The sequence below is a fragment of the Salvia splendens genome, chromosome 13 (assembly GCF_004379255.2).
Source record: "Salvia splendens isolate huo1 chromosome 13, SspV2, whole genome shotgun sequence".
In the NCBI taxonomy this organism is placed as follows: Eukaryota; Viridiplantae; Streptophyta; class Magnoliopsida; order Lamiales; family Lamiaceae; genus Salvia; species Salvia splendens.
Window position 1 is genome coordinate 5,615,261 of NC_056044.1, and position 27,590 is coordinate 5,642,850.

Sequence of the window (27,590 nt, forward strand, 5' to 3'; positions counted from 1 at the left end):
TGTAGGTTATGGCCTAAGATCGTGGGTGAAGCGTAGGTCATGGCCTACGATCGTGGCCTGAACTGACATCACGTGGTAGTGGGTGTGTTGGACATCCTGTATGGGTCCACTAACTCCTTGTTCGGCCGAATACCGAGACCGAACTGCTTTGGTTGCCGATCTGAGAGTAGAGCTTGATGCCGACCTGAGAGCAGAGCTTGATTGGTTGGCTTTTACCGAGCTGTAGGCTGAGGCCGAACTCTTTGGTAATGCCGAACTGAACTCTTGGGCTTTGGGCTGGCCGAGCTGTCACTGCTATTGGGCTGGCCGAGCTGTCACTGCTATTGGGCTTGTTTAGTACGTACCCCATCACTACCCCCCCCGAAAAGCGAAGTGATTCACTTCGGCGAAGCGAGTCACTTCGGCATTCTGGAAAAGGGTACGGGGGAGGCTGAAGTCAGGGGACGTGCCCTGCGCGTGACTGCATTAAATGCGGCATTAAATGCGACAGTAAAATCCGGCCGTTGAATCCTGAAAAGGTGGGATATGAAACGGTGCGATGATTTGAAATCTTTTCCAAATCTGATAAATACCGTCTTTCTTCATCATTTGAACACCTTTGCTATTGGCTTCTTCTGCACTCTCTATCTTCTGCGTGAAAAATTTCCTTCCGCTTTCAAAAATTTCTTCAGACTACCTTCACCTTCAAAAAGTAAGAAAAATGTCTTCTTCTTCTTCTTCGGAGTCGGGTAGCGTTAGGAAAGGGGGTAAGGGGTCTTCTAGCCGGAAAGAATCCGGGGAGAAGACCGTAGAGTATTTTCACAGTATCTTGAGTAAGGATACTGTGATATCCCTTTACGAAAAATACTCTTTTCCTGGGGGGAAGGCGGTGGTACCTGACGGTGATCACAGGGCTGACTCCCCGCCGGAGGGTTACGTCACCGTGTACGAGGCCTGCTTAGAATGCGGGCTTCGTTTCCCCCTCCCTTCTGCCTTTATAGATTTACTAGATTTTTTTCAGCTTCCTTTAGGCCAGGTGACTCCGAACTCTTGGAGGCACTTGTCGGCCTTCGCTGCCGAACTCCGTAGGTTAGGAAGGGATTTGTCTTTGAAGGCGATCCTTAAATTCTTTCAATTTAAGAGGAAGGGGTCTTGGTTTTACTTGATCCCTTTACAGCCCTTTAGGGCCTTTTGTAAAACGAAGTGGCCGAAGTGGCAAAATCGCTTCTTCTACTATGATAGGACCGCGGCTCCTAGTTTTCCCTGGAGAGGGCCGGAGTCCGTTATCCGTCACCCCCGGCCTGAACCGTTGGACGAGCTCGATGGCGAGCTCAACAAGATTCCCATAGTTAGGAAACAATACACGGAGTCTGAGCTCGTCAAGGGCGACGTCGTGTTCGACATCTCGTCTTCGGACGAAGAGGCCGAGGGTGAGGATTTCTCTTTATCTTTATGCTCTACTGCTTTAACGAAGAAAATCTGACTTTGCTTTCTTGCTTTTTGGCAGTGTTCATGTTGAATAAGGCTATCAGAAAGTCCTCCGAGCTTGTGGAGCCGGAGAGAGAGAAGGCTACCAGCTCGGCGCCTGATGCCGAGAAGAATCCGAAGAGGCAAAAGACCTCTTCGGGTCCAAAGAAGCCGGAGTCGACTTCGGCAAGCAAGAAGGGGCAGACCCAGAAGCCCCCAAGGGCGCCAGAGAAAGACGTGGTCTTGGCGCCTCCTTCGGAGCATATCTGTGAGCCATTTTTATGGCCCACGGACTTCGCCGAGGTGAATTGTCTTCTTGATTCCTTGGCTTGGCTTCTGTCTTGTATTTTTGGTGCCCTCTGTTAACTTTTTTCCTTATCCATTTTCAGAGGAATGATATGCTCTCCAAGCTCGTCGCCGTCGAACTCTCCAAAGCGTCCAACGACTATGCTGAGATGCAGAGGAAATTGGCGGCTGCTTGTCACCGGGCCGAGCAGGCCGAGGCAAACTTTGAGAAAGCCAGAGCTGCTAGGATTTCGGCCCAGGATGAAGCTCAGTTTGCCAAAAACCAGCTCGTCATCCAGCGAGAGCAGACGAAACGGAGTGATGCTGCCGCCGTGGTTGCCCAGGGGGAGGCTCTCCGTGTTTACACGGAGAAACTCTTTTTGAGCAGCCAGTTCTCAGCCTTTGTCGGTAGCCTGGTAAGGCTAATTGCCGATAAGGGCGAGCAGGGGGCCGACGTCGTGCTGCCTCTGTACAGCCGAGAGATAGCAGCTCGGCTTCAGAATCTGCCGCTCCTTGAGGAGCTCGCTTCATCTTCGGTCCTGCTTTCTGCAGACCGAGTCCGGAGTTGTCGAGCTGATCGGGACGAGAACCTGGAGGCTATCTTTGCCTCCGTGGGACCCGTTTCACCCGCTTCGACTTACAACGGAGAGGGTGAGGCCGAGCCGCTGGAGCGGGAGGCCGAAGTCGAGCGGGCCGGGCATCCGGAGAAGGAAGCCGATCAGGAGGCGGAGGCGAGGCCGGCAGGAGGCGAGGCCGAGGCTGAGGTAGCCCAGGAGAAGGAAGCTGTACCAGACCGAGGAGCCGGAGACGAAGCTGGCGGAGTATGATTTCGTCTCCCTTCTCTTAGTCTAGTTTCTCCCTTGTAAAATGGCCTTGAAGCCTTAGTGTAAAAAATTTTCCTTGTGAATGAAAAATTCTCTACATTTGTCTTCGTAATAGCTTTTCGTACTCGCCTTTATTCCTGTTGTATTTTACTATCTGCTCGGTACAGCTGCCGAACTAATATAGCTGCTTTGTACCCAAGGAGATGGAGATACTTCACTGGAAACGGCTGTACTCTTCGGCTTTGGACGAAGCTGAGAGAAGAGCTATAGCCGATCAGACGAAGAATGACGAGCTTCTGGCTCGTTTAGTGAAGCTGGAGGCCGATATCAAGGACTTAGAGTCCGATAAGAAAGATCTGGATGCCGAGCTGAATACGGCCATTGCTGAGAGGACTGCGTATGAGGATTACATCCGTGTGCGCGGGGGAATGACCGTATCAGAAGTTCAGGAACGAGTTGACGAACTGTGGGAGGAGTATAATGTACTCCGGAGGAACAATGCGCTGGAGAGCTCGGCTTGCCAACAAGTCGTGAAATCATTGCGGCGCTGGGCTTCTCGGTACGACATTGTTCTTGCCCGGCGTCCCTCAATTGAGAGATTCCTCCGGCATATCGCGCCAACAGATGCTCGCACTCCAGATCAAACCTCTGGTTCCCTTGTTCAAAATCCTACTCCCAGCCAACAACGAACTCCGGAACAGCCGGAAATGTCAAGACGAGAACGGGCTCAGGAGCAACCGGAATCGTCAAGACGGGGACGGACTGAAATTCGCCGAGGAGTTGTGACTATGAGCGAGCAAGATCAGCAGATGCTTATTGCAGAGACTCTTCATCGCCGAGGTGTTAGGACTTCTCGGGCTCGGGGAAGAGGCGTTGGGTCGAGGATAGCATCTCGTCGACCTGCTTATTCTTCATCTGCTCGGAACAACCGAACTCGGCTTCCAGAGGATTTTGCAGATAGGTGGCTTAACTTCAGCAACCCTGGACAGTAGAATAGTCCTTTGTAATAGCGTAACGCCATTTTGTAGGGTAGCGGAGTTGTATGCCGAACAAGATTTGATAAATGAAATTTTGTTTTCGCTTCTAACACTGTATTTACAGCTTAGCGAAAAATTTCATCGTACTTGTCCTCGGTCTTATGAAGTAAACTTCTTTGACCGGACTTGGTCCTTGGTCTGATGAAATAAACATCTTTGACCGGACTCGTCTTTGGTCTGTTGAAATAAACATCTTCGACCGGACTCGTCTTTGGTCTGATGAAATAAACATCTTAGACCGGACTCGTCTTTGGTCTGATGAAATAAACATCTTTGACCGGACTCGTCCTTGGTCTGATGAAATAAACATCTTTGACCGGACTCGTCTATGGTCTGATGAAATAAACATCTTTGACCGGACTCGTCTATGGTCTGATGAAATAAACATCTTCGACCGGACTCGTCTTTGGTCTGATGAAATAAACATCTTCGACCGGACTCGTCTTTGGTCTGATGAAATAAACATCTTAGACCGGACTCGTCTTTGGTCTGATGAAATAAACATCTTTGACCGGACTCGTCCTTGGTCTGATGAAATAAACATCTTTGACCGGACTCGTCTATGGTCTGATGAAATAAACATCTTTGACCGGACTCGTCTATGGTCTGATGAAATAAACATCTTCGACCGGACTCGTCTTTGGTCTGATGAAATAAACATCTTTGACCGGACTTGTCTTTGGTCTGATGAAATAAACATCTTTTGACCGGACTTGTCTATGGTCTGATGAAATAAACATCTTTGACCGGACTTGTCTTTGGTCTGATGAAATAAACATCTTTGACCGGACTTGTCTATGGTCTGATGAAATAAACATCTTCGACCGGACTTGTCTTTGGTCTGATGAAATAAACATCTTTTGACCGGACTCGTCTTTGGTCTGTTCTAATTTGGCGATTTTTGTCGCTGGGATCGAACTTTCCCTTGTCCTAATTCGGCGAGTTTTATCGCGTGGATCGGACTTTCCCAGTTAACCGAAGTGGTCTTATGCAGTAAACCTCTTTGACTAGACATGGTCGTCCTCGGTCTTATGAGGTAAACTGCTTTGACCGAACTTGATCGTCCTAATTCGGCGAGGTTTATCGCGTGGATTGGACTTTCCCTTGTCCTAATTCAGGCAAGTTTTATCGCGAGAATCGGACTTTTGTTGCAGTTCGTTTCAGACGAAGTGCTTGATTCTTAAGCAGAATTGTGGTCTTGTATCCTCCTCCTTGGAAGCTTTGACACACAATCGTTGGCTTGTATGTTCTAAAAAGGGGATCAGCCTTTGAAGAACGAGATACCTCAGTTTTATTTGTAAGAGACGACACTCACATAGACAGACACAACGCACGTAGAGACAAGAACAAGTAAAAAACAAAGAAAACACATAAGACTGACTGACCGGACTGTCTCTTACAAATGGAACTTTTTGAGGTTGGAAACGTACCATGTTCGGGGTACTTGTGCTCCTGACGCGTGAGTCAATTTGTAAGACCCTTTGCCGAGGACTTCTGACACCCGATATGGACCTTCCTATGTGGGCTCGAGTTCGCCCAGCTTTTCTGCTCGGCTTACTTCGTTGTTTCTCAAGACGAGATCTCCCACTTGAAATTGCAGCTTCTTCACCCTTTGGTTGTAATACCGGGCTACTTGCTCCTTGTACTTGGCTGCTTTTAGGCAGGCCAATTCTCTTCTTTCTTCGGCAAGATCTAGTTCGGCTCTCAGTCCATCACCATTCATTTCTGAGGAGAAATTGAGTTCGGGGACTGGATATGCCGATCTCAACCGAATCACGGCTTCAGTGCCGTACACCATCGAGTTCGGCTCCGGTGTGACTTCGGTCATTTCGCCGGCCTCTGATTCCGGCTGCTGTGATTGCTATGCTTGATGGTGCCGAACTGATTGCTCGGCACTTTTAAGCGCAATCTGCGAACACACTTGCTCTTTTTCGATCACCTCGGATGACCGCTATCTCTCCTTTAGTGGAGAAGGTGTTCGGCGAGGATGCCTCTGATCGCTATGACCGGGCTTCTTTTTGTCTTCTCTGGATGAGCTGTCTAAAGACCGTTTTCGACGGTCTGCCTCATCGGCACGAGAAAACTTGTCCGCAATGTCCCACATCTCTTGAGCTGTTTGCGGACCGCACTCCACGAGCTTTCTGTAGAGAGCTCCGGGCAGGATTCCATTTTGGAATGCCGAAATGATAAGTAGATCATTGAGATTATCTACTTGTAGGCATTCCTTATGGAATCTCGTCAGGAAGTCGCTGATCTTTTCGTCGCGACCTTGACGTATAGAAAGCAGCTGAGCCGAAGTAATCCGGGCTTCCGCTTTCTGAAAGAACCTCCTGTGGAAAGCATCCATTAGATCTCGGTAGGATCTAATGCTGCCTTGGGGGAGGCTATCGAACCACCTTCTTGCGTTCCCGATAAGCAGCTCGGGAAACAGCTTGCACATGTGGACCTCGTTGAGACCCTGGTTCGCCATGTTATATTGATAGCGTCCCAGGAAATCATGAGGATCCACGAGTCCGTCATAGGTTACTGACGGAGTTCGGTAATTCTGTGGCAGCGGAGTTCGGGTAATATCGTCCGAGAACGGAGTCATCAATGCTCCGTACATGGCGAACCCGACATCTCTTCGGTATGGAGGAGTTGGAGTTCTCCTGTGATTCCGGTACCGAGGATTCTCTCTCCTGGAAGACATGACACTACTGCGGTAGTGACTGTCTCGTATGGAGGGAGAGGGAGAATCCGCCGTTTTCGCCTCCGGCTGCTTTTGGCTTTTTTGCAGGAAGGTTAAGAATTCCTCCTGCTTTTCAGCCAAAAACAGCTTGACAGCCTCGTTCAAATCGGGCTGCTGGGAAGACTCGGTGTGACGGCTTTTGGAGCGGCTTGTTCCTTCGCCATGAGAACTGGTGGTGGATTTATCCCTAGGCTGTTTTCCCGACCTATGGGATGGATTGGCTTCCTCCTGGTTCTCCCGGGCAGGAATACGGGTATTCTGCGATCTGGTATGCATTTTTTGGGTGGAGAAAATGGATCAAAAATTCGCTTTATCACAAATTTTGTTCTCTGTTTCCCACAGACGGCGCCAGTGATGAATCGGCGAATTTTCGATGATGATGAATGCTCGTAAAAATAAATTACGACACAGAGAATTTTACGTGGTTCGATTTACTGAGGTAAATCTACGTCCACGGGGAGAAATGGGGGCAGGTTTGTATTGCTTGATCTGCGAATTACAGCTTACAACACAGACTTGCTATATGATTATTTCTCTAGAGAGATTCTAACCCCTTCTATCAGATCTAAGTTCTATTTATATAATGAATTCAGATCATGGCTTGCATCACCACCCTAAGTCGTGGATGTCGTGTAGGTTATGGCCTAAGATCGTGGGTGAAGCGTAGGTCATGGCCTACGATCGTGGCCTGAACTGACATCACGTGGTAGTGGGTGTGTTGGACATCCTGTATGGGTCCACTAACTCCTTGTTCGGCCGAATACCGAGACCGAACTGCTTTGGTTGCCGATCTGAGAGTAGAGCTTGATGCCGACCTGAGAGCAGAGCTTGATTGGTTGGCTTTTACCGAGCTGTAGGCTGAGGCCGAACTCTTTGGTAATGCCGAACTGAACTCTTGGGCTTTGGGCTGGCCGAGCTGTCACTGCTATTGGGCTGGCCGAGCTGTCACTGCTATTGGGCTTGTTTAGTACGTACCCCATCATGCTAAGACACAGTTTAATCTTCATTTAGGCCTTAGTGATGTACCAAGGCAAAATTATCTATGGAGTTCAAAGTATTTTTACACAAAATAAGAGGTGGTGGAAGTAGAATGTTTTGCCAAAAAAGTAATGGAATTACTATCTGATGTCTGAGTTGCTAGTGTAAGAGTAAAGGGCATTGCAATTTGCAAGCATCTGCAAACAAGCTTGTACTTTCAATATGATCAGGCATAAAGCTAAGAATTCTGGTGGTTATAGGCTCAATGATTTCTCTTATAATTGTGCATTTCATGCTATGACAATAAGTATATTTTATTTTTTTATTTAATTTAGACTAAAGTCCCAAAATGGTCCCTAACATTTGCCTTTTTTTGATTTTGGACCAAAACATTATCTTTTGAATTATTTGGTCCATCACATTTGAAATCGGACCACATTTAGTCCTAAATTGACGGAATGGTTAAAATGTAACGGTCAATGCAATTTAAATCAATTTTGACTGGATTAAGATTTATAACTATGTTTTATTAAGGGCTAATACCTAATTAACCTAATTAACCTAAAACTTAAAAATGCAAAATGTAAAATAAGTTAAAATATAAAACCTGCAAATAAAAAATAAAATAAAAATGTTCGACTGAAATGCGAAGTGACGCAGATTCCCTATATAGCAAAAATCCCTCATTCACCCGCCCCTCCGGTAAGAGCTGCCGCCTCCGCCGGTGCAACCAGCTCTCCCCTCAAGTCAAGCATCGCGCCTTCACCCCGACTAGGAAGACACCATCATTCACGCCCACTCGCGCTTCGTCAACAAATGGGCCACCATTGTCCCCTCCTCTCCGGCCGCACCGACAACGCAATAAAAAACCACTGCAATTCTACCCTCAAGCGCAAGTGCTCCTCTTTCACCGAAGACGACAACTCCTCCCTTGAAGAGATCTGTCACCTGCCGACTCCACCTCTGCCACTTATTTCGCCCTTCCCAGTCCCTCCACCTCCGGTTCTACCCACACCAGCTCTCTGCTCACCGATCCGCCCACGAGGCTTAGTCTCTCTCTCCCCGAGATCGACTCTGTTACTCACAACACTGACTCACAACTCATTCCCCAAAAATTCAACCTAATTCTATACAATTGCTGCCACCGCAGCCAATTCAACCGATGCAACGACAAGCGGGGGTCAATTTTGTACCCTTCAGCGCGGAATCGATATGAGTGATGCATGAGATAATTCGAGCAGAGGTAAGGAATTACATGGTTGGATTGGAGAAGTAGCGACGACGAATTGAACACCAAGAGAAGCAGCATCATAAATTGATACGAACATGGTGAACAGATCGAACTCGACACCCTTCCGCTTCAGCTTCTCGACGCACTTGGCCAGCAGCGTCGAGTCCTCTTTCTCCCGGGCCAGCATCTTCTCGAGATGGGATTCGGCGTGGTCTTGTGCCGGATGGCCTAGATGAAGCCCATAATAAGAGCAGGGAGCAGAGGGAACCAAATCAGGAGCGGCAGCAAAGGTGGGGGCGGGCAACGGCGGCGGAGGAGAGTGGTGGAGTGGAAGGGGAAGGGGAAGAAGAGGGTGTCGAGAGAGGATATAAGGGAGTGTTTGGAGAGAGAGTCCAAATTTGTTTTTAAAATAAGAAAAATATTAATTATTCTAATTTAAATCTCAACATTAGTCAAAATTGTTTAAACTGCCGTTGACCGTCATCTTTAAACGGCACCGTCTAAAAAGGACTTAATGTGGTCCGATTTCAAATGTGAGGGGTCGAATAATTCAAAAGATAATGTTTTGGACCAAAATAAAAAAAACATCAAATGTTAGGGACCATTTTTGGACTTTAGTCTTTAATTTATAGTTTAAAACAATCAAAATACCTGATACATCCTAATATTATTCAGTATTTTATATTTTAAAACAATAAAACTAAGAAATACGGTATTACAACGATGAAGATTCTAAAAATTCAAAATCTTGCTATATTTTTTTGATAGTATTTTTTGGTGTTTCAAATATCCCACTAAGAGCATGGGAAAGAGTAAATGGAGAGGTAAAAAGAAATAATTATCATATTTACCTTTTCTTATAAAATTGTATGTTTCAATGGGAAGGATATTTGAGGAGGTATTACCTTCTTTCATTTTGAGAATGTATCTTTACATCTTCTTGATAGAAAAGATAAAAAGTTAGTTATTTTTGTTTATCTTTTTAATTTACTTTTTTTTCTTGGAGTCCTTCATTTTGAAGAAGGTATAATAACATTTCTGAGAAGGTATAAATGAGAAATATACCTTATCAATATACAATTTTCCTTTGGAGATGCTCTAATATCAATATTCATATGGGTCAATGTCAAAGTCACCTACACTACACTACTTGGAATGAATAGGAATATAATTGTAAAGTTGTAAACATTTACAACGATGAAGATTCCGCCATTAAAGAATGTTTAAAAATAACGATTACAACAGTTACAACAGGAGGATGACTCCATCACCTCTCAAGTACCAACATTCATTTAAAGAATGTTTTCATAATTAGACTCAAAATTAAATTTGCCTACTTATAATTTGAATATGGAAAAATAAACCGTAAGTGCATGAGCTGACAAATTTGCCCATAAGCTGGCATACAAATAGTTTTATTATCTGTCCACTTACAACAATCTATCTTCTCTTAACACAAAACATTTCAGTTATTTCTTCCTTCTCCATAAATATATAAATATAATATAAGAATATTGTAGGGATCAGATCACTGATAGCAGCGGCGCGGAGTATACACATGAAACTGTACCCCCAAAACTTTGTCATTTAATACTATATGTCGTTCTATTTTAACATAATCTATCGGTGGTCTGCCCCTCTTGAGCACACATTTCCTTTTAACTTTAACCTTCTTTTCTCTAAATTAGCTACTTGTTTTTTAATCTATATCACCACTAATTCAAAGTAATTTTACTTCAATTCATATTTAAGTTTTATTGATTATTTTGTCTTTAACAAATACTCCCTCCGTCCGCGAATAGGAGTCTCGTTTTTCCATTTTAGTCCGTCCGAGAATAGGAGTCTCATTTCACTTTTACCATAAATGGTAATAGGGTCTCACATTCCACTAATTTATTTTACTCACATTTCATTTAGTTTGGTTTACGGGAAAGTAAAGTTGGCAAGGAAAATGATTCATGAGAAAATGAATCCCGGAAATATAAGATGCTCCGCGCTCACTTTGACCGAGTCGACAGAGAGGTCAAACGATTCTGCACCATCTACAAGCATGAAGCGGCTCAGTACAAAAGCGGAGCCACGGGAGCCGACATTCTGAGGTCGGCTTTGCGGGTCTACTTCGAAGACACCGGCAAACAATTCAAATATGCCGATGTTTGGGAGGTCGTTAGGGACGAGGAAATGTGGGCCGGCGGTGTGCGGTCCAGCTCGGGCTCGACCTCGAAGCGCACGAAGCACACGGCGAGTGGCCAATACTCGTCTGGTGAGGGCGGTTCGGGCAGCGGGCCACAAGAGTTTGCCTCGCAGGAGGAGGAGACCCCGACAGACGATGCCGGGGGGTCCTCCCGTGGGCGCTGTCGGCCGCAAGGGAAAAATGCGGCGAAGGCGGCTAGAGGGAGGAGGGGCCGAGCCGAATCAAGCCAGGCGGGCTCGGGGGCACCCTCGAACTCCCTAATGTCCATGTACATGACCGCCACAATGGCAGACACTTCCCGCTTTACGTCCACCCAATACCAAGCCTGACTTAACTGAATTATGTTTATGGCAACACAACTTGGCATGCCGCCTCCTCAAGGCTTCAGTGCACCTCCACCGCCTCCTCCGGGGGATGATTCGCCGGCGGAGTAGTTTTTTTTTATTTTCTTTAAAATTGTATTTTAAATTATGTCATTTTTATTTTTTTAGGATTTTAATTATGTGTGTTTTTTATTTTTTTGAATTTTAAGTTGTATTTTTATTTTATGTTGTAATATTATTTTCTTTTTAATGAAGTGTGTTTTTTATTAATTGAATTTGTTGGAAAAAAAATGAAATTGAATGAATAGTAATTTAAGGGACGGATAAGAGACAGAGGATTGCAGGTTCCGTCCCTTAGTTAAGGGATGGAGTAAAAAAGTACAGTGGACCCCGTAAATAATAATTAAAGGGACGGTATAGTGACTGCGTTGTGGATGGCCTAATCACACGGGAGAGGGGCGTCTAGAAAGTGAATGAGTGAAAATGAAAGAGCCCAAGAGTCAGGAGGGGTAATTACTCATAGAAGAAACACACTCCCAATCGGACGGCTCACGCTCGTGATCGATGTGCAGTGACAGGTGGTGGCCATCGACGAGCTCGGGTAAGTGAAACGGATAATCGGGCCTCACATGCATTGGCCCAACTCATTGATCACTTGGACTCACAATAAAACAGCCCAAACTAGATTTGGTTCATAATATTCAACAAAGATTAACAATTTAATGCAACTACATAAATATTTGGTACTTCCTCACATAATTAATGCTGGAGTGCAATCATATAATGACATATTTTCTCAATTTTTTACTCCGGCTATGGTTGGTTTAGATTAATTGATTTTATACGAGCTTATTTGTCTTATATGAGTAAATTTTGGTACATACTGGACCACGGCTTTGCAATTTACTACTCCCCCGTCCCACAATAATTGTCACTCTTTTTCATTTCAATCCGTCCCACAATAATTATCACACTTTATTTTTACCATAAATGTTAAGTAGGTCTCATATTCCACTAACCGACTTCACTCACATTTTATTATAAAACCAATATAAAAAGTGGGTCTCACATTCCATTAACTTTTCCAACCAACTTTTATTTACTATTCTTAAAATTCGTGCCCAAAATAAGAGTGACAATTATTGTGGGACGGATGAAGTACTTGTTTTTGAAGTAAGCAAAGTTCGTGTTGTCATAAAATTGTGTAACAATCAACTTATCTCAAGTAATAGACGAGCTCTATGTTTTTTGTCTTTTTTTTAAGAAAAGAGCTCTAAACATTAGTAATTTGTTATTAATAAGAGTGATCACTGTATAAAAATGAATATGCAAGTTCAGCAATGCAGCTCAATCGTTTATTAATAATCGAACCATTTATAATGGACTTATTAAATGGTCTAATAATTTGATGTTAAAGTTTAAACTTGACTTGCAAATAATACTCCTAACAAAAAACCTATTCATTTATACCTCTTAAACGTCAACTAAACTGAAATTAATATAATACTACTACTATAACTGAAATCCATATGTATATAGGTTGTGGTTAATTTTTTGGGTCATATTGTGGATGCTATAACAAAAGAAATCACTTGCATTTTTTAAAGGATACATTTGATGTAACTAATTTTTGCTGTTTGAATATCTAAAACAAGATTTTTCCAAGTTTAAGCTCATAAAAGATGCACAAACCAATTTTAAATTTTACTGTACTAATTAAATATTTAAATAACATGATCTGCCCCATAAGTTAGGGGTGACAAATCGTACGTGTTGTGCCGTTATCGTGTTGACACGATAACAACAAACACGAACACGACCCGTTAAGAAAACTTCAATCACGAACACAACCCGCTACCCTCAGACACGAACCCATTAACGACAGAACCACTTCGGATTAACACGACACGATAACAACACATATATGACACGACACAATAACAACACTATAATAATAAATATTATAATATATAAATATTATTTCTAATATTAAATTTAAAATTTAAAATTTTAAAATAAATAAAAAAATAGTAATATTATAATATATTAATATTATTTCTTAACGTGTAACATGAACACGACACAAAGTTTTCGTGTCGTTATCGTGTCGACATGATAAGGACATGAACCCAATAAACTTTGACACATACCCATTAATTTCGTGCGGATTCGTGTCGTGTTATCGTGTCGTGCCAAAAATTGTCAGCCCTGTAAATAAATATAAATAAAATAATCACACGTTGCTCCCGCCAAACAGATTTGAGCGGAAACATTGGATGAGGACGTTAATATAGGATTAGGACGTTAATTCCTATTTAATTAATAGTAGTAAAGGATTCGATAAAATAGAATTAAATTCATACTTTATATAAATAAATAGATAGAATATAAAGTCCAGAGCGCGACAAAGAGCTTAGACATTATTACATGAAGGGCCGAGTTCGAGCCCTCTTGACATCAATATAATTTCCTCCCTAAAAAAAAAAGATAGAATTTCCTCCTATAATTTCCCCCTTAAAAAGATAGAATAAAAAAAAGATAAAATTTCCTCCCTTAAAAAAAAGATAGAATTTCCTCCTATAATTTCCTCCCTTAAAAAAAGATAGAATATAAATGGTGGATAAAAATAAAAGGAAATATTCGAAGCGCCGCAAATGGAAGTGAAGTGAGTAAAATGACGAAGTGAAATTGAATTGATGATGACGATGATGATGATTCCCAGTTTCCCACACCCCTCTCAATTCTCCTTCTCTATCTCCAATCGCCGCAAGAAGGAATCGAGGAGCACAAATGGCCGGCGCCCCCGCTTCCTCTTCCTGCTTGGCAACTCGTGATTCTCCTCGCTACGATTACAATCGTAGTAGAAATACCAATTTATATTCTCCTTTGATCGTAGTTGCAAAAGATGTATCGTCTTCATCCTCATATCCGTACTCCACCTTTGCATATAATAACAGTTTTACCAAATTTAAAATTCACCAGAATCAAAATCAGCCGTGCTTGCTATATAATAATGATACTACTATTAATATAGGGATTGGTTCTTCGCTGTCAAAGTCAGAGCCTGCCTGCTTATTAGTCAACTTTCAATCCTCCAATCGCCCCCGATCTCCCGCCATGGCCGATCTACTCACCAATGGCGCCGCTTCTTCCCACCGCCTTCGCCACGTCAGCTCTCTCGCAGCTCCTCCGCCCTCTCGATTGAATGCCGTAGTCCTCGGCGATGCCCTTGTTTCCGAGGAAAACGATCTCGTTATCCCCAATCCCGATTTCTCTGCCCAGGCTCACGTCCCCTCCCCCGCCAAGGTCGTTTACCTTCTTATCTACTTGCTTTTCTTTACTTGTAAGCTGTGATGTTAACTAACTAACTAACTCAATTGCGCCAGTATCTCGATATGTACAAACGATCCATTGAGGATCCCGCCGGATTCTGGTCCGACATTGCTTCTCACTTCTACTGGAAGCAAAAATGGGATAGTCCTGTTTACTCTGAGAATATGGACGTTAGCAAGGGCAGAATCAACATTGAGGTATCTGATCTCGGCAACCATCCCTTACTTGCTCTCTGCACATTTTAGTTAACATTTGCTTTCGATTTCTGTTTGGGATTCAGTGGTTCAAGGGCGGGATCACCAACATATGCTATAACTGTTTGGATGCTAACATTGCTGCCGGAAACGGTGAGAAGATTGCTATTTATTGGGAAGGGAACGAGCTCGGTGCTGATGCCACTCTGACTTACAACCAACTCCTCCACAAAGTTTGCCAGGTATTCTTCACTTTGCTCTGCCTCCTGCAGTCTCCCAACTTGCGTATTAGCAGCTTTTGATGTTCCCGCTATGTTGACAGCTTGCAAATTACTTGAAAGACATCGGTGTCAAAAAGGGTGATGCCGTTGTGATTTATCTACCCATGCTCATGGAACTGCCTATAGCTATGCTTGCTTGTGCTCGCATTGGTGCTGTTCACTCGGTATTGCTACTCTCTAGCAAATAGCATCTTCATTTTTCAACTCCTGAGTTGTAGAGACATTACCTTCTTGTTTGCTCAGGTTGTTTTTGCTGGATTCTCATCTGAATCTCTTTCCCAAAGGATAGTGGATTGCAAACCAAAGGTTGTGTTAACCTGCAATGCTGTAAAAAGAGGACCCAAGGTCATCCATCTAAAAGACATAGTTGATGTGGCACTAGCTGACTCTGCAAAGAATGGCACAGTTGTAGGTAATTGCATGGAATTTTTAACTTATTATTAGAGCTTTTCCTTAGACAAGATGATTATTTTTGGTTGGGAATAGGATTGGAACAGTGTAAAATAGAAGTCTAAAACTCATCTGATATTATAACATTACCAATCTTAGAACTGCGGCTGTCATTTTACAACATCAGAGCTTTGAGTTATGTCCAATTTACATGAAGCAAGAGAAAATGACTGCACTTGACTAACATTAATAGTATGATTAACACGGCTAAAGGTCTCTGCACATGCATTATATGTTGATTAATTTCTATGGCAATTGGTTCCTTGTGGAATCTTTACATTCTCTGTTTTGCAGATGTTTGCTTGACCTATGCAAATGAATCTGCCTTGACGAAGGAAAGCACTAAGTGGGTCGAGGGACGAGATATTTGGTGGCAGGTGGGTTGATAAAACGAGCCTTAAAATTCATGTAATCTTATGTACTTGCATAAAAGTGGCTTATAGGAAACATAGTTTCTAACTGAATCTGAAACTTAGTAGTTGCATCTATGCAGTTACCTGACAAGAGTTCAATGCTAAATATTTTTTGTGTGAAAGTTGCATCTAAAATTATCAAACATGATATAGTGGAAGACTAAAGGAAAAAATTATCTGTTGCTATTCAAATATACTACTAATATTTATCTGATCAAGGTTTGCCAGTATTTGCAAAGTTTATGAAACTCTAGATATATATATCAGATGCATCTCATTCTTGTGTTCATGTTTTGCAGGACATTCTTTCTAAGTATCCGAATTCTTGTGATGTGGAATGGGTTGACGCAGAAGACCCACTTTTCTTGCTTTATACCAGTGGGAGCACCGGAAAACCCAAGGTATTAAAGTTTGAATTGTGAAATATTTGAACTTTGTCTGTGCTAGAACTTGCTCAAGAAAGTTGGATATTTTTATTTAAAGGGAGTTTTGCATACAACTGGAGGGTACATGGTGTATACAGCTACAACATTTAAGTATGCATTTGACTATAAACCATCTGACATATACTGGTATGCCAAAATCTGCACTAATTCTTTCATTGGCACCTTAGTTTGTGAATCCCAGTGCCCTAACTTTCTTATCCATTTTCTGCGCGATCTGTATCTTCACTGTTCAGGTGTACAGCTGATTGTGGTTGGATTACTGGGCATAGCTATGTCACTTATGGGCCTATGCTGAATGGAGCAACTGTTGTCGTCTTTGAAGGGGTATAGTTCTTTAGTATCTGTGGGCGATTACATTTCTTACTTTACTCAGCTTGGTATCTAAAATGAATGGCTCAGTGTAATATCGTGACGTGGATTCTTCATAAATCCCCTGCCATGACATTTTAGCAGGAATATAATTTTCATAATAGCAACAATAATATATGTGCAGATGATCTTTTATGGCTCTTGCTTGTGCTATTAAAAAATGTTCTACTCATATCTGATATTCTCTAATTGTGGCGTGGACTGCAAATTTTAATTCTTTGTCTAGCATGGCTGGAGTCATATGTAGGCAAAAGATTTACATCTTGAAATTGCCACTGAACTTCCTGCAGGCTCCTAACTATCCTGATTCTGGACGATGCTGGGACATAGTTGACAAATACAAGGTTTCTATATTCTACACTGCTCCAACATTGGTGCGATCATTAATGCGTGAAGGAGATGAGGCAAGAATACCAGACCATCCTTTTTCTTTCCGCATATTACTTCACAATCTCTAAGATGTGTCCAAATGTCCCTATATATGCTTTGGGATAAAGAGTGACTGGCTTTTGTCTCTATATGTTACTCAAGCTCTTGTATCAGAACTTCAGTGCTTACGCATTCAACATCATTTATTATAAAACTTTTGAATTATTTGTTGTTCCTGATGATTGGACAATCTCATTGTATGCTTCAAGAAATAAAACAATGAGATAGAATGAACTTAATAACCGATACGTGTTGAAGGAGATCTGATTTTACTATGTCAATCCTGCAGTTTGTTACCCGATACTCGCGGAAATCCCTGCGAGTCCTTGGCAGTGTAGGAGAACCAATTAATCCTAGCGCATGGAGGTATTAGCTACTTTCTCAGATGGATTTAAGTCATCGTATTTATGTGCATCTTGTTCTTTTTATATAACCTGAATTTTCCTCTTAATACAATCAGATGGTTTTTCAATGTGGTTGGAGACTCGCGATGCCCCATTTCTGACACATGGTGGCAGACGGAGACTGGGGGCTTCCTGGTATATAACTTTTTTTCCATTTGATTTTATACTCCTAAATTCACTGCTTGCAACAAAATTTAACCTTTATTACCTTGAAGATCACTCCTTTACCAGGTGCTTGGCCTCAGAAACCGGGTTCCGCTACCTTCCCATTTTTTGGGGTCCAGGTAATAGAATGCATGTTCATTTTATGTCACTATTAAATGTCAATGTGCTCTGGCATCTGTATTATCTATATATGCTCTTAAAACAGGCTTATATGTGTACTTGTTATGCACTTGTACTTTTATACTTTTGAATTTATTCAACAAAAGAATACCTGTACAGTGTGCAATAAATAAAATAAAGATTCTGGGAATGCTGGGTGACGCTGCACTATGGTGATTACATTTATAGTTTACTAAGTTGATGTATTATGGTGTTCTATTATGAGTTGTCAAATCAAACATAATGGGTCAACACAATCTGAGCAGTCAAATTGGTGCTATTTTGATTAACTTTCAATTGCTTTACTAAATATATTTCGTGGAAGTTATTCCTAATTTATAAGGATATGAAGTGTTAAAATCTTGAGGAAAGCGATTGAACTTGAGCCTAGTTGGTGAGTTTGACTTTCCCTGAATAATGTATATTGCAAGCAATAGAAAGTAACTGTTAAATGATACTTTTTGAGCAAGTTTGCTGATACATGGGGCCTTTCAGTTTAATTTAAATTTTAAGCTAATTCTTTTTGGGTCATCATTTGTGATAGCTCCAGACTGTTATAGTGACTAACTGACTATGGCTAAGTTATCTCCCAAATTTGAAGCCTTAAAAACTTGTTAGTGCAGCCTGTCATAGTGGATGAAAAGGGTGCTGAACTTGAAGGTGAATGCAGTGGATATTTGTGTGTTAAAAGCTCTTGGCCTGGTGCATTCCGAACGCTTCATGGAGACCATGAAAGATATGAAACAACTTATTTCAGTGCCTTCCCTGGCTATTATTTCAGTGGAGATGGTTGCAGAAGGTAGTGTTTTGTTGAACATACACAAAACATCTTAGAATTAAAATATAAAAAAATGATGCCCTCCCCCCTCTCTCGTCTTCTTTGAATTTGTTTGTTTATATATTTTTATTCTGGAAATTTAGGGACAAGGATGGATACCACTGGCTCACTGGCAGAGTTGATGATGTTATTAACGTCAGGTACCATTCTTTGTTTTTGTTTTTATGTTTAAAAATGGTTAAACTGTTCAAAAGATCAGAAGAAATAGAGAATCGGTTCACTGAACTGATAAAAAATATGCTTCTTACAACATTAAAACCCTGATCTCGTAAGACCATGTTAAACGGGCGTAACGTCTAATCTTTTAACATGCAGTGGACATCGTATTGGTACTGCAGAAGTGGAATCTGCCTTAGTTTCACACCCCCAGTGCTCTGAAGCAGCTGTTGTTGGTGTTGAGCATGAGGTAGATTTATAGCTCATTCCATGTCACCTTTTTATCGTCATTAGTTTTCCACTTTCCTCCACACTTGGGCCTCTGAGTCTAGGCTCAGCTTTAATCATTTCAATTTTTAATGTGATTTTAGGTCAAAGGACAAGGCATATATGCATTTGTTACTCTGGTTGAAGGTGTTCCTTACAGTGATGATCTCCGGAAAAGTCTCATTATGACTGTGAGAAAGCAGGTAAGTGGAACAATCAGTAATCATGTAGTATGTAGAATAAGCAAGTTGGGATCATGGATACAGTCACTTTTTTACCATGTATATGTTGCACCACTAGTTGAATTACAGGATTGCTGTAGAATGTGGTATTACATAAAAATTAAAAGCAAGCTGTTTACTACATCCAACATCCAGTTTTAGCTTAGACAATCAAATGGTAACATGAATGATATGAATTAGAGACACTTTCAGAGTCTTAAGTCTTTAAAGTAAAGGGGCAGCTAGATCACATATCTAAAAGTAGATTGCTTTCTGTTAATCTCGTCTACTCATAATAAATGATCATTGCATTTGTTTAGGGAAATGGTGGTAGTTGCTAATGTCTTGCACCTATTATTTGGACATAAAATGTGATATTATTTCAGATTGGAGCATTTGCAGCTCCAGACAAAATCCACTGGGCTCCTGGTCTACCAAAGACGAGAAGCGGAAAGATAATGAGAAGAATTTTAAGGAAAATTGCTTCACGACAGCTAGACGAGCTTGGTGATACAAGCACACTTGCAGAGCCTGGAGTTGTTGATCAGCTGATCGCACTTGCTGATTCCTGATCTGTGTTATACCATTTTACTACAGGACCAATGTTGTTATACAATTTGTCGTAACATTCGACTTGTGGAAATTGGTCGGGGCCAATAAATATAGTTGAAGAGTTTTGTTCCAACAGTTAGCTTGCTAGTCGCTACATAGATGAATAAAGTCTTGCAATTGGTGAACAGTGTTGATTTTGTCCTCTCGTTTTGTACTAGTTAATAAGTTTTTGTATGGTGAGGTGTTTGAGTAAGTTCAAAGTAAGAAAAAGTGTTTTGTGGGAAATGGGATGAACCACACAACATGGATTCTTGTGTTTAGTATAATAAAAGGTTCAAAACATACTGCTGATATTGAGAGCAAACATCACCTATAATGTTTTATTGAATGAAATTTCTCAACTGATAGATTTTAACGTCCGCACCTCATTGTTTTCATTTCATTATCACAAGATTTATGATTTAAGAACTGCTTCCCGAGCCAAAACATAGCAAAACCCAGGTAAACGAAATGAAAGGATGTACCCAAACATTATGAAACTTATTTAATGTTAAGCAACATCATATAATAATGGTTAATCAATGAGGTTGACAACTAGCTTCATACAGATGCCAGTTTTATGAACACATTGCTTTCTCCAGTACTTCTTGCAACTCCCCGCTCTTGTATGCCTCTGTCACACAATTTATGAAAACATGTCAGATTTCCCACGAAGGCGATACAAAGAACAACTTCTTTTTGACTAGGTATGAACAACAAACACCATGTCCATTTCTTCCATTTCCCTTGTCATATGTTTCACATAACCTATAGCTCCTCAAACAATCCTCATGCACTCTGATTATGAAAGTTTCTTGCTACCATTAGACAGCAAAAACTCCCCAAAGAATGTGAGCATGGACATATACATTAATCTAAACAAACAGAATGGTTGAGCAGGAAGGATATGATGCCAGCTGATAACTGAATCTTATCAGGGATAATGGCCTCAAAGATCTCCTTTCTATTCTGATTGGAGAGTAATTCTACTTTAGTTCCCTCTATTCACACTTTCTATAAGACACCATTCCTATTGAGTTCGAAAGGACTACCAACTAATGAAGTTAATCATTTCTAACCTCAAAGGTATAGATAAATATTGGCATTGCTGTGTTGTAGGTTATTAGGCACTCACAAGGGAGGAGAGCAACGAAAATGTGAATCATATAATATCAAACAAACTCCTAGGAATATGCACGCACCAGCAACAACACCATTAATATTGTAAGCAAGCAAGAAGAAGTGCAATTCATATTGCATTATTACCTAGAGTAATGTCGCAACCACCAAAGAACTCGCCATCAATATATAACTGCGGGAAAGTAGGCCAGCTAGAGTACTCCTTCAAACCCTGACGTAAACTCTCGTTTTCAAGAATGTTAATGGTTTCAAAAGGAACGTTCAAGGTCTTGAGAATCTGCACAACTGTATGGGAAAAACCACACTGGGGGAAATCCTTTGTTCCCTTCATGAACAGAATAACCCTTTCTGATGTAACAACTTTATCCAAGGTACTCTTCAATTCAGGACTCAGAGCTGTTCCAACAACATAACAACGGCTAAAATAAACATAAAAAGGCAAAAAAAAAACTAACTCAGACACTCGCTTGTTAACAATCAACCTCACAAAACTCTCTCTCTCTCCCTCTCTCACTATCATCATCATCATCATCATCATCATTGCAAAACACTACACTTCAACGTTGATTGAACAAAGAAGGCGAGATACCAAGGAATTTGAATTAATTAACAACCAAAAGTTATCAATTTTTTATTTTCTTAGTGAATCAACAAAGCAATAAAAGCAGCAGCAGCCGACTGAGCAAAGTTTTGATAATCGGAGCTATCAAAGCAAGGGGAAACGGGGTGATATAGAGAAAATTGAAACCTGCAAAACATCGGAAGGATGAGGATGAAGAATTGGAGCTCAACTTTGTAGCTACCGATGCGAGTTTCAAGGGGGAGGAAATAGCAGCCGCGGAGCACAACTTTGTTGAATTGACGCAGATAGGAAGGCGGTGGTGAGATCCCCAAGATAGTGAAGAAGCCTCCGACGCGGCGGCGGAGGGGGAGCAGGGGCGTGCTGCTAATTGCAAATGGAAGCTCATCTCGGAGAAATAGAATGGTATCTGCCTCTTGCGTCTGTAGAGTGGGAGAAGACGAAGATGCATATAATAAACACCCCAAAAATTCAACCTTTATTATTTTCTACAAACCTACTCAACAATTAAATTTGTCCTTTACTAAATTTTTTAAATTATATTGGTATTTTAATTGGACATTCCCGATACAATTATAGAAAAATTATAAGATGATCTTATAATTGCAACATTTTTTCCTACTTACATTTTTATCTAAAAATTTGATCTCCAAGGCCTACTTGACACTCGTATCATTATTTGTGCATTTGATCGTAACTTAATTAATTATATATTTCATACAAAATATTTTACATTTATTTCAATTTAATACAAAAATATTAATTTTATATATTTTATATAAAAAGTTACATTAGTGTTTTAAATTAATACATTCCGTTAAATATTTTAAACACCGTTAGTTAGTTTATAATTTATTCAACTTATCATCATAATAAAATAATAATTAGAGATTTAATACAATTAATCACTCTAAAAAAATAACGGTCAATATTAATTCTTTAGAGCATCTCCAATGGTGGCGAGCGGGTCGGCTAGCCGATTTCCGGCGCTCGCCGAACCATTGGAACCGGCGAGCGCCATTTCGGCGAAAAAATCGGCGAGCTCTGGTCGATTCGCGAGCGCTCGCAGGTCTGCTCGCCGCCATTGCAGGCTCAGGACCGGCGAGCAATCGGCGAGCGAATTTAATGTTTTTTTTTTTTAAATTTTCGAAACACTATATATACGCGATTTGCACGTCATTTTCATTCGCACCACTTGTTTTAACGAGTATTCTCTCTATCTTAATTTCTGTACAAGATCAACAACGGGAAATGAGCAACGTTGGTGGTAGTAGTGGTGGCAGTGGTGGGGATGATGAGGAGTACGATCGTCGAATGAACGAAGCGTTAGAGGCCTATACGAACCGTGAGATTGATCGGCTGCTGCAGAGGGCCTTGCAGCCGACGGTACCTCGACCACGACCAGTTGTCCACCGCCGAACAGTGATTGAACGTGATCACGTAGCTGCACATCGGCGCCTATACGCAGACTACTTCGCACAGGAGCCGCGGTTCAACGACAACCATTTCAGGCGCCGTTTTAGGATGAGCAGAGCCATGTTTATGCGTATTGTTAACGCCTTGGAGCAGCGATATCTGTATTTCCGCTTCATGCATGATGCGGCTGGCATACCCAGCCACACACCTATTCAAAGTGCACTGCGGCAATCAGGCAGCTGGCCTACGGAGGTGCGGGAGACATGTGGTACGAGTACCTCCACATCGGTGAGTCGACTGCCCTTGAATGTATGAAGTATTTCTATCAGGGCGTGATTGAAATTTTCCGTGATCAGTACCTTCAATGCCCTACTCGCGAAGACTGCCAGTATCTGATGCAGATGCACGGGGAGAAACATGGGTTCCCGGGTATGTTAGGCAGCATAGATTGTATGCATTGGGAGTGGAAGAACTGTCCCACTGCCTGGAAGGGGTTCTACACGACCGACTACAAGGGAAAGAATCACACGATGATCCTGGAGGCCGTTGCTGACTACCGGCTATGGATTTGACATGCGTATTTTGGGATAGCCGGGTCGAGCAACGACCTCAACGTCCTCAACTCGTCGCCCCTTTTCAACGAGCAGTGCCAGGGCATCGGTCCGACCATCAGTTTTGTCTCCAACGGGATATACCCTAGGTGGTCCGTCTTTGTGAAGACGATCAGATGCGCATCGGATGAGAGGAAGGCCAACTTTGCGGAACGTCAGGAGTCGGCGCGCAAGGACGTGGAGCGCGCATTTGGTGTGCTCCAGTCTCGATGGGCGGCAATTAGGGGTCCAACGCGTTTGTGGTATATCGACTGCATTGCTGATATAATGTACGTCTGTATTATCATTCACAACATGATTGTCGAAGATGAAGGTGTACGACTGACTAGTTGGGCCAACGACGATAATGAAGCCGGTCCAAGCCACGGCATAGCCGCCCCCAACGTATGAAATGGGGTCCCGCACGATGAAGCCGGCCTCCTCCAAGCACATGCCGACATGCGCCAAACGGATGCTCATATTCGACTCCAAATGGATTTAATTGAAGAGTTGTGGGCGCGGATGATTGCACGGCGTTAGTTTTTTTTAATTATGTAATTTTTTAAATGTACTTTTTTAAAAATTTATATAAAATCATTGGATTTTCCCGTATATGTGTCGTTAATTTAATTCCGTATTTTGTGCGATTGTCAATTATTTGTTTTATATAATAAGGGGTGATGTGGCTAGGCTATTGCTGGGCTATTTGCTTGTCCTGATGATGTGGCATGAGGATTTTTAGTTATGATGATGTGGTAGGAGGAGTTTGTGGCTGGGCTATTGCTGGGCGAAAGCCACTGGAGATGCCCTTAAGCAATTGATCGTGGTTTAAAAAATTTCAGTCTCTCAATATACTCTATTTTTTTTATTGTATTCTTTATAAAACACATATTTCATCTTTACAAAATGACTAATTTGAGGTTCAAACAGTCAATAAGTCAATATTTAATTTTTACAAAAAAGATTCAATGTCTTTTTAGTTGTATTCTCCATTGTTACATGAGAAAGCTTCGAAAATAAAATGCAATTCTCTAATTTGATGGTGAAGAGTGGTGTTTTTTTTTTCTGTGTTTTTCATTTTTGTGAGTAATAAAAATAACTGTGTTTGAAATAATTAATGGAAAGTTTTAATTTAAAACTTTTTGTACAAATTTGAAACATTGATGAAACTTTTTGTATGTATGATGTAATTGGAAGTAACGGTGTTAGTAGGAACTTAACGGAATATATTAATTTAAAACACTAAAGCAACTTTTTGTATGAAATATGTAAACTTAATACTTTTTGTACTAAATTGAAACAAATGTGAAACATTTTGTACGAAAAATAAATAATTCTTCTTTTTTGTTTCCTCTTTATTTTCCCTTTCTATAAATTTCACATAACATAAGTGGAGTAATTCACAATTTTGGAAGACACTTTTTAAAGGAATATTGGAATGGAAAATAATAATAATAATCCCGTTACACTAGGGTATACTTTTGGTTAGACGTGCATAATTAATAAAGCAAGAGAAGATAAAAAAAAATAATTAAATTAATTTTAATAAAGAATGAATTCTATAAAAAAAACTTTCTAAAATTAAAAAATGCATTCTGGTGGGAAGGAAGGGTACTAGGGGAAGAAGATAATGAATTGGATTGATTAATTAAATTATTTTTAATAAAGAATGAATTCTATAGAAAAAAACTTTCTAAAATAAAAAAATGCATTCTGGTGGGAAGGAAGGGTACTAGGGGAAGAAGATAATGAATTGGATTGATTAATTAAATTAGGGTTTTGAGTGAACCTCAAAGTCTACATCAGTCAAAACCAGCTGCTTCATTGCTAGCCACCGAATCTCTTGAGGTATTCATTTTTCCTCCATTTTATTTTCATTTTTTGTTCTTACGCTGTTGAGTTGCTTGAATCACTCCGTTATTTTCTTTAATCGAACGGAAATGGATCGAGTTTAGGTTGCCATGGAACAAATTCCATCGAAAAATGTCACCTTTGTACGTTACGTGTACCAATTCGGTTTCTGGAGACTGATATAGATCTTGCTTCTCTTGTTCAAAAGATTGACGGATATCGAACTAAGTTTAAAACTTGATAGACGCATTTGATTCTTAGTTTTGTGTTTGCTTTTACTAGGTTCTCAATCCATCTACAGTCTGGATCAAATCAAAATGTAGTTGCATCTAATTTGGATTCAAATTTGTTTGTTATCAAATTTGTTTGTTATTATACACACATACATGAGATTGAAATTTTTCTGTGTAGATTAGTCATCTGGAAAGTTTATTCAAGTGCTTCCTGTCAATTTAAAAATTAGAAAAAGATGAATTCATGTGTGATTGATTGTATTCTTGTGCGTGATATTTGCAGGCTGTGAATTGCTTGTTCTTGCTTGGTTATATTGGAAATGGCGGATGCCGAGTCTGACAGGAATATTGAGATATGGAAAATCAAGAAACTGATTAAGGCATTGGAATCAGCTAGAGGCAATGGAACCAGCATGATATCGCTTATTATGCCTCCACGTGATCAAATCTCGCGGGTTGCTAAGATGCTTGGTGATGAATATGGAACTGCTTCAAATATTAAGAGCAGGGTAAATCGTCAATCCGTGCTTGGTGCCATTACTTCAGCCCAGCAGAGGCTAAAACTGTATAATAAGGTTCCTCCAAATGGCTTGGTTCTCTACACTGGAACCATTGTTACTGATGATGGCAAGGAGAAAAAGGTTACAATTGATTTTGAGCCCTTTAAACCTATCAATGCGTCTCTCTACCTGTGTGATAACAAGTTCCACACTGAAGCTCTGAATGAACTGTTGGAATCTGATGACAAGTTTGGTTTCATAGTCATGGACGGAAATGGCACCCTTTTTGGCACACTGAGTGGAAATACTCGAGAAATCCTCCATAAGTTCACTGTTGATCTTCCCAAAAAACATGGGAGGGGAGGACAGTCAGCTCTTCGTTTTGCACGTCTCAGGATGGAAAAACGACACAACTATGTGAGAAAGACTGCAGAACTCGCCACACAGTTCTACATTAACCCAAGCACCAGTCAGCCTAATGTTTCTGGCCTTATACTGGCCGGGTCTGCTGACTTCAAGACCGAACTGAGCCAATCAGACATGTTTGATCCGCGTCTGCAAGCAAAGATACTTAATGTGGTTGATGTATCTTATGGTGGAGAAAATGGTTTTAACCAAGCTATTGAGTTGTCTGCAGAAATTCTTTCAAACGTTAAGTTCATTCAGGAGAAACGCTTAATTGGTAAGTATTTCGAGGAAATCAGTCAGGATACAGGGAAGTATGTATTTGGGACAGACGATACGTTGAAGATCCTGGAGATGGGAGCTATTGAAACCTTGATCGTGTGGGAGAATTTGGATATAACAAGATACATCTTGAAAAACAGCTCAACGGGTGAGATTGTGATTAAACATCTGAAGAAGGAGCAAGAGGCCGATCAGAGTAATTTCAGGGACGCCACCAATGCTGAATTGGAGGTCCAGGAAAAGATGCCATTGCTGGAATGGTTTGCCAACGAGTACAAGAAGTTTGGCTGCACTCTTGAATTTATCACAAACAAATCACAAGAGGGGTCTCAGTTCTGCAGAGGATTTGGTGGAATTGGGGGAATTCTTTGTTATCAGCTCGATGTAAGATCGTTGGATGAGTTGTCAGACGACGGAGGGGAAGCATATGACGATTCTGATTAGAGTTTTGAAGACGAATTAAACTTATGTTGTAGTAGTACTGTTTTAAGATTGCTTATGCCATTTTGGAGAGATTACTTCCTTATTAGTATTTTGTTTACAATTCAATTGTGGCTATCTTTTTCACAAACGCCATTATGTGGGAGGTAACAGTTAGGACTAATAATTCTTGCCTTTATCTTTTCTCCTCGACAATAACCCTTCATGTCTCTCTAATATTTGCTTTTTTCTCATTATTTTTTCAACTTTTACTTTGTTGAAGAAGAAATGGAGAGGCACTTCTACCAATACTTTTTTTAATTATTATTTATCATTAGTGGTTACTCCATTACTAGCACTCAAATTTTGTCATATATAAGTCCCCACTCTCCAACGGCCATCCACAAATAG

The 27,590-nt window shown here is 41.1% G+C and overlaps 3 protein-coding genes across 4 annotated transcripts; 2 read left to right on the forward strand and 1 right to left on the reverse strand.

Annotated features, from left to right (window-relative positions):
* Window positions 1-13,684: 13,684 nt before the first annotated feature.
* LOC121762092 (acetyl-coenzyme A synthetase, chloroplastic/glyoxysomal-like) lies at window positions 13,685-20,005 on the forward strand. Its single transcript, XM_042157863.1, has 18 exons — window positions 13,685-14,352; window positions 14,433-14,576; window positions 14,660-14,815; window positions 14,896-15,018; window positions 15,098-15,266; window positions 15,599-15,681; window positions 16,017-16,118; window positions 16,201-16,289; window positions 16,397-16,487; window positions 16,823-16,936; window positions 17,251-17,327; window positions 17,422-17,500; window positions 17,581-17,649; window positions 18,313-18,488; window positions 18,611-18,667; window positions 18,843-18,933; window positions 19,055-19,153; window positions 19,558-20,005. The coding sequence occupies exons 1-18, from the start codon at window positions 13,837-13,839 to the stop codon at window positions 19,741-19,743; spliced, it is 2,421 nt and encodes an 806-aa protein (XP_042013797.1). The 5' UTR covers window positions 13,685-13,836; the 3' UTR covers window positions 19,744-20,005.
* A 220-nt stretch (window positions 20,006-20,225) lies between these two features.
* LOC121762093 (monothiol glutaredoxin-S7, chloroplastic-like) lies at window positions 20,226-21,939 on the reverse strand. The gene is made up of 3 exons (XM_042157864.1): window positions 21,651-21,939; window positions 21,029-21,298; window positions 20,226-20,396 (listed from the first exon to the last, which is right to left on the reverse strand). Exons 1-3 carry the CDS (start codon window positions 21,931-21,933, stop codon window positions 20,341-20,343), a joined length of 609 nt encoding a protein of 202 aa, XP_042013798.1. The 5' UTR covers window positions 21,934-21,939; the 3' UTR covers window positions 20,226-20,340.
* Window positions 21,940-25,182: 3,243 nt separating this feature from the next.
* Window positions 25,183-27,308, forward strand: LOC121762054 (eukaryotic peptide chain release factor subunit 1-3). 2 transcript variants are annotated; one of them, XM_042157810.1, is made up of 2 exons: window positions 25,183-25,336; window positions 25,856-27,308. In XM_042157810.1, the coding sequence occupies exon 2, from the start codon at window positions 25,893-25,895 to the stop codon at window positions 27,201-27,203; it is 1,311 nt and encodes a 436-aa protein (XP_042013744.1). In that variant the 5' UTR covers window positions 25,183-25,336; window positions 25,856-25,892; the 3' UTR covers window positions 27,204-27,308. The 2 variants fall into 2 exon arrangements, with proteins under 2 accessions (XP_042013744.1, XP_042013745.1); XM_042157811.1 differs by lacking the exon at window positions 25,183-25,336 and adding an exon at window positions 25,372-25,482.
* The last annotated feature ends 282 nt before the right edge of the window (window positions 27,309-27,590 follow it).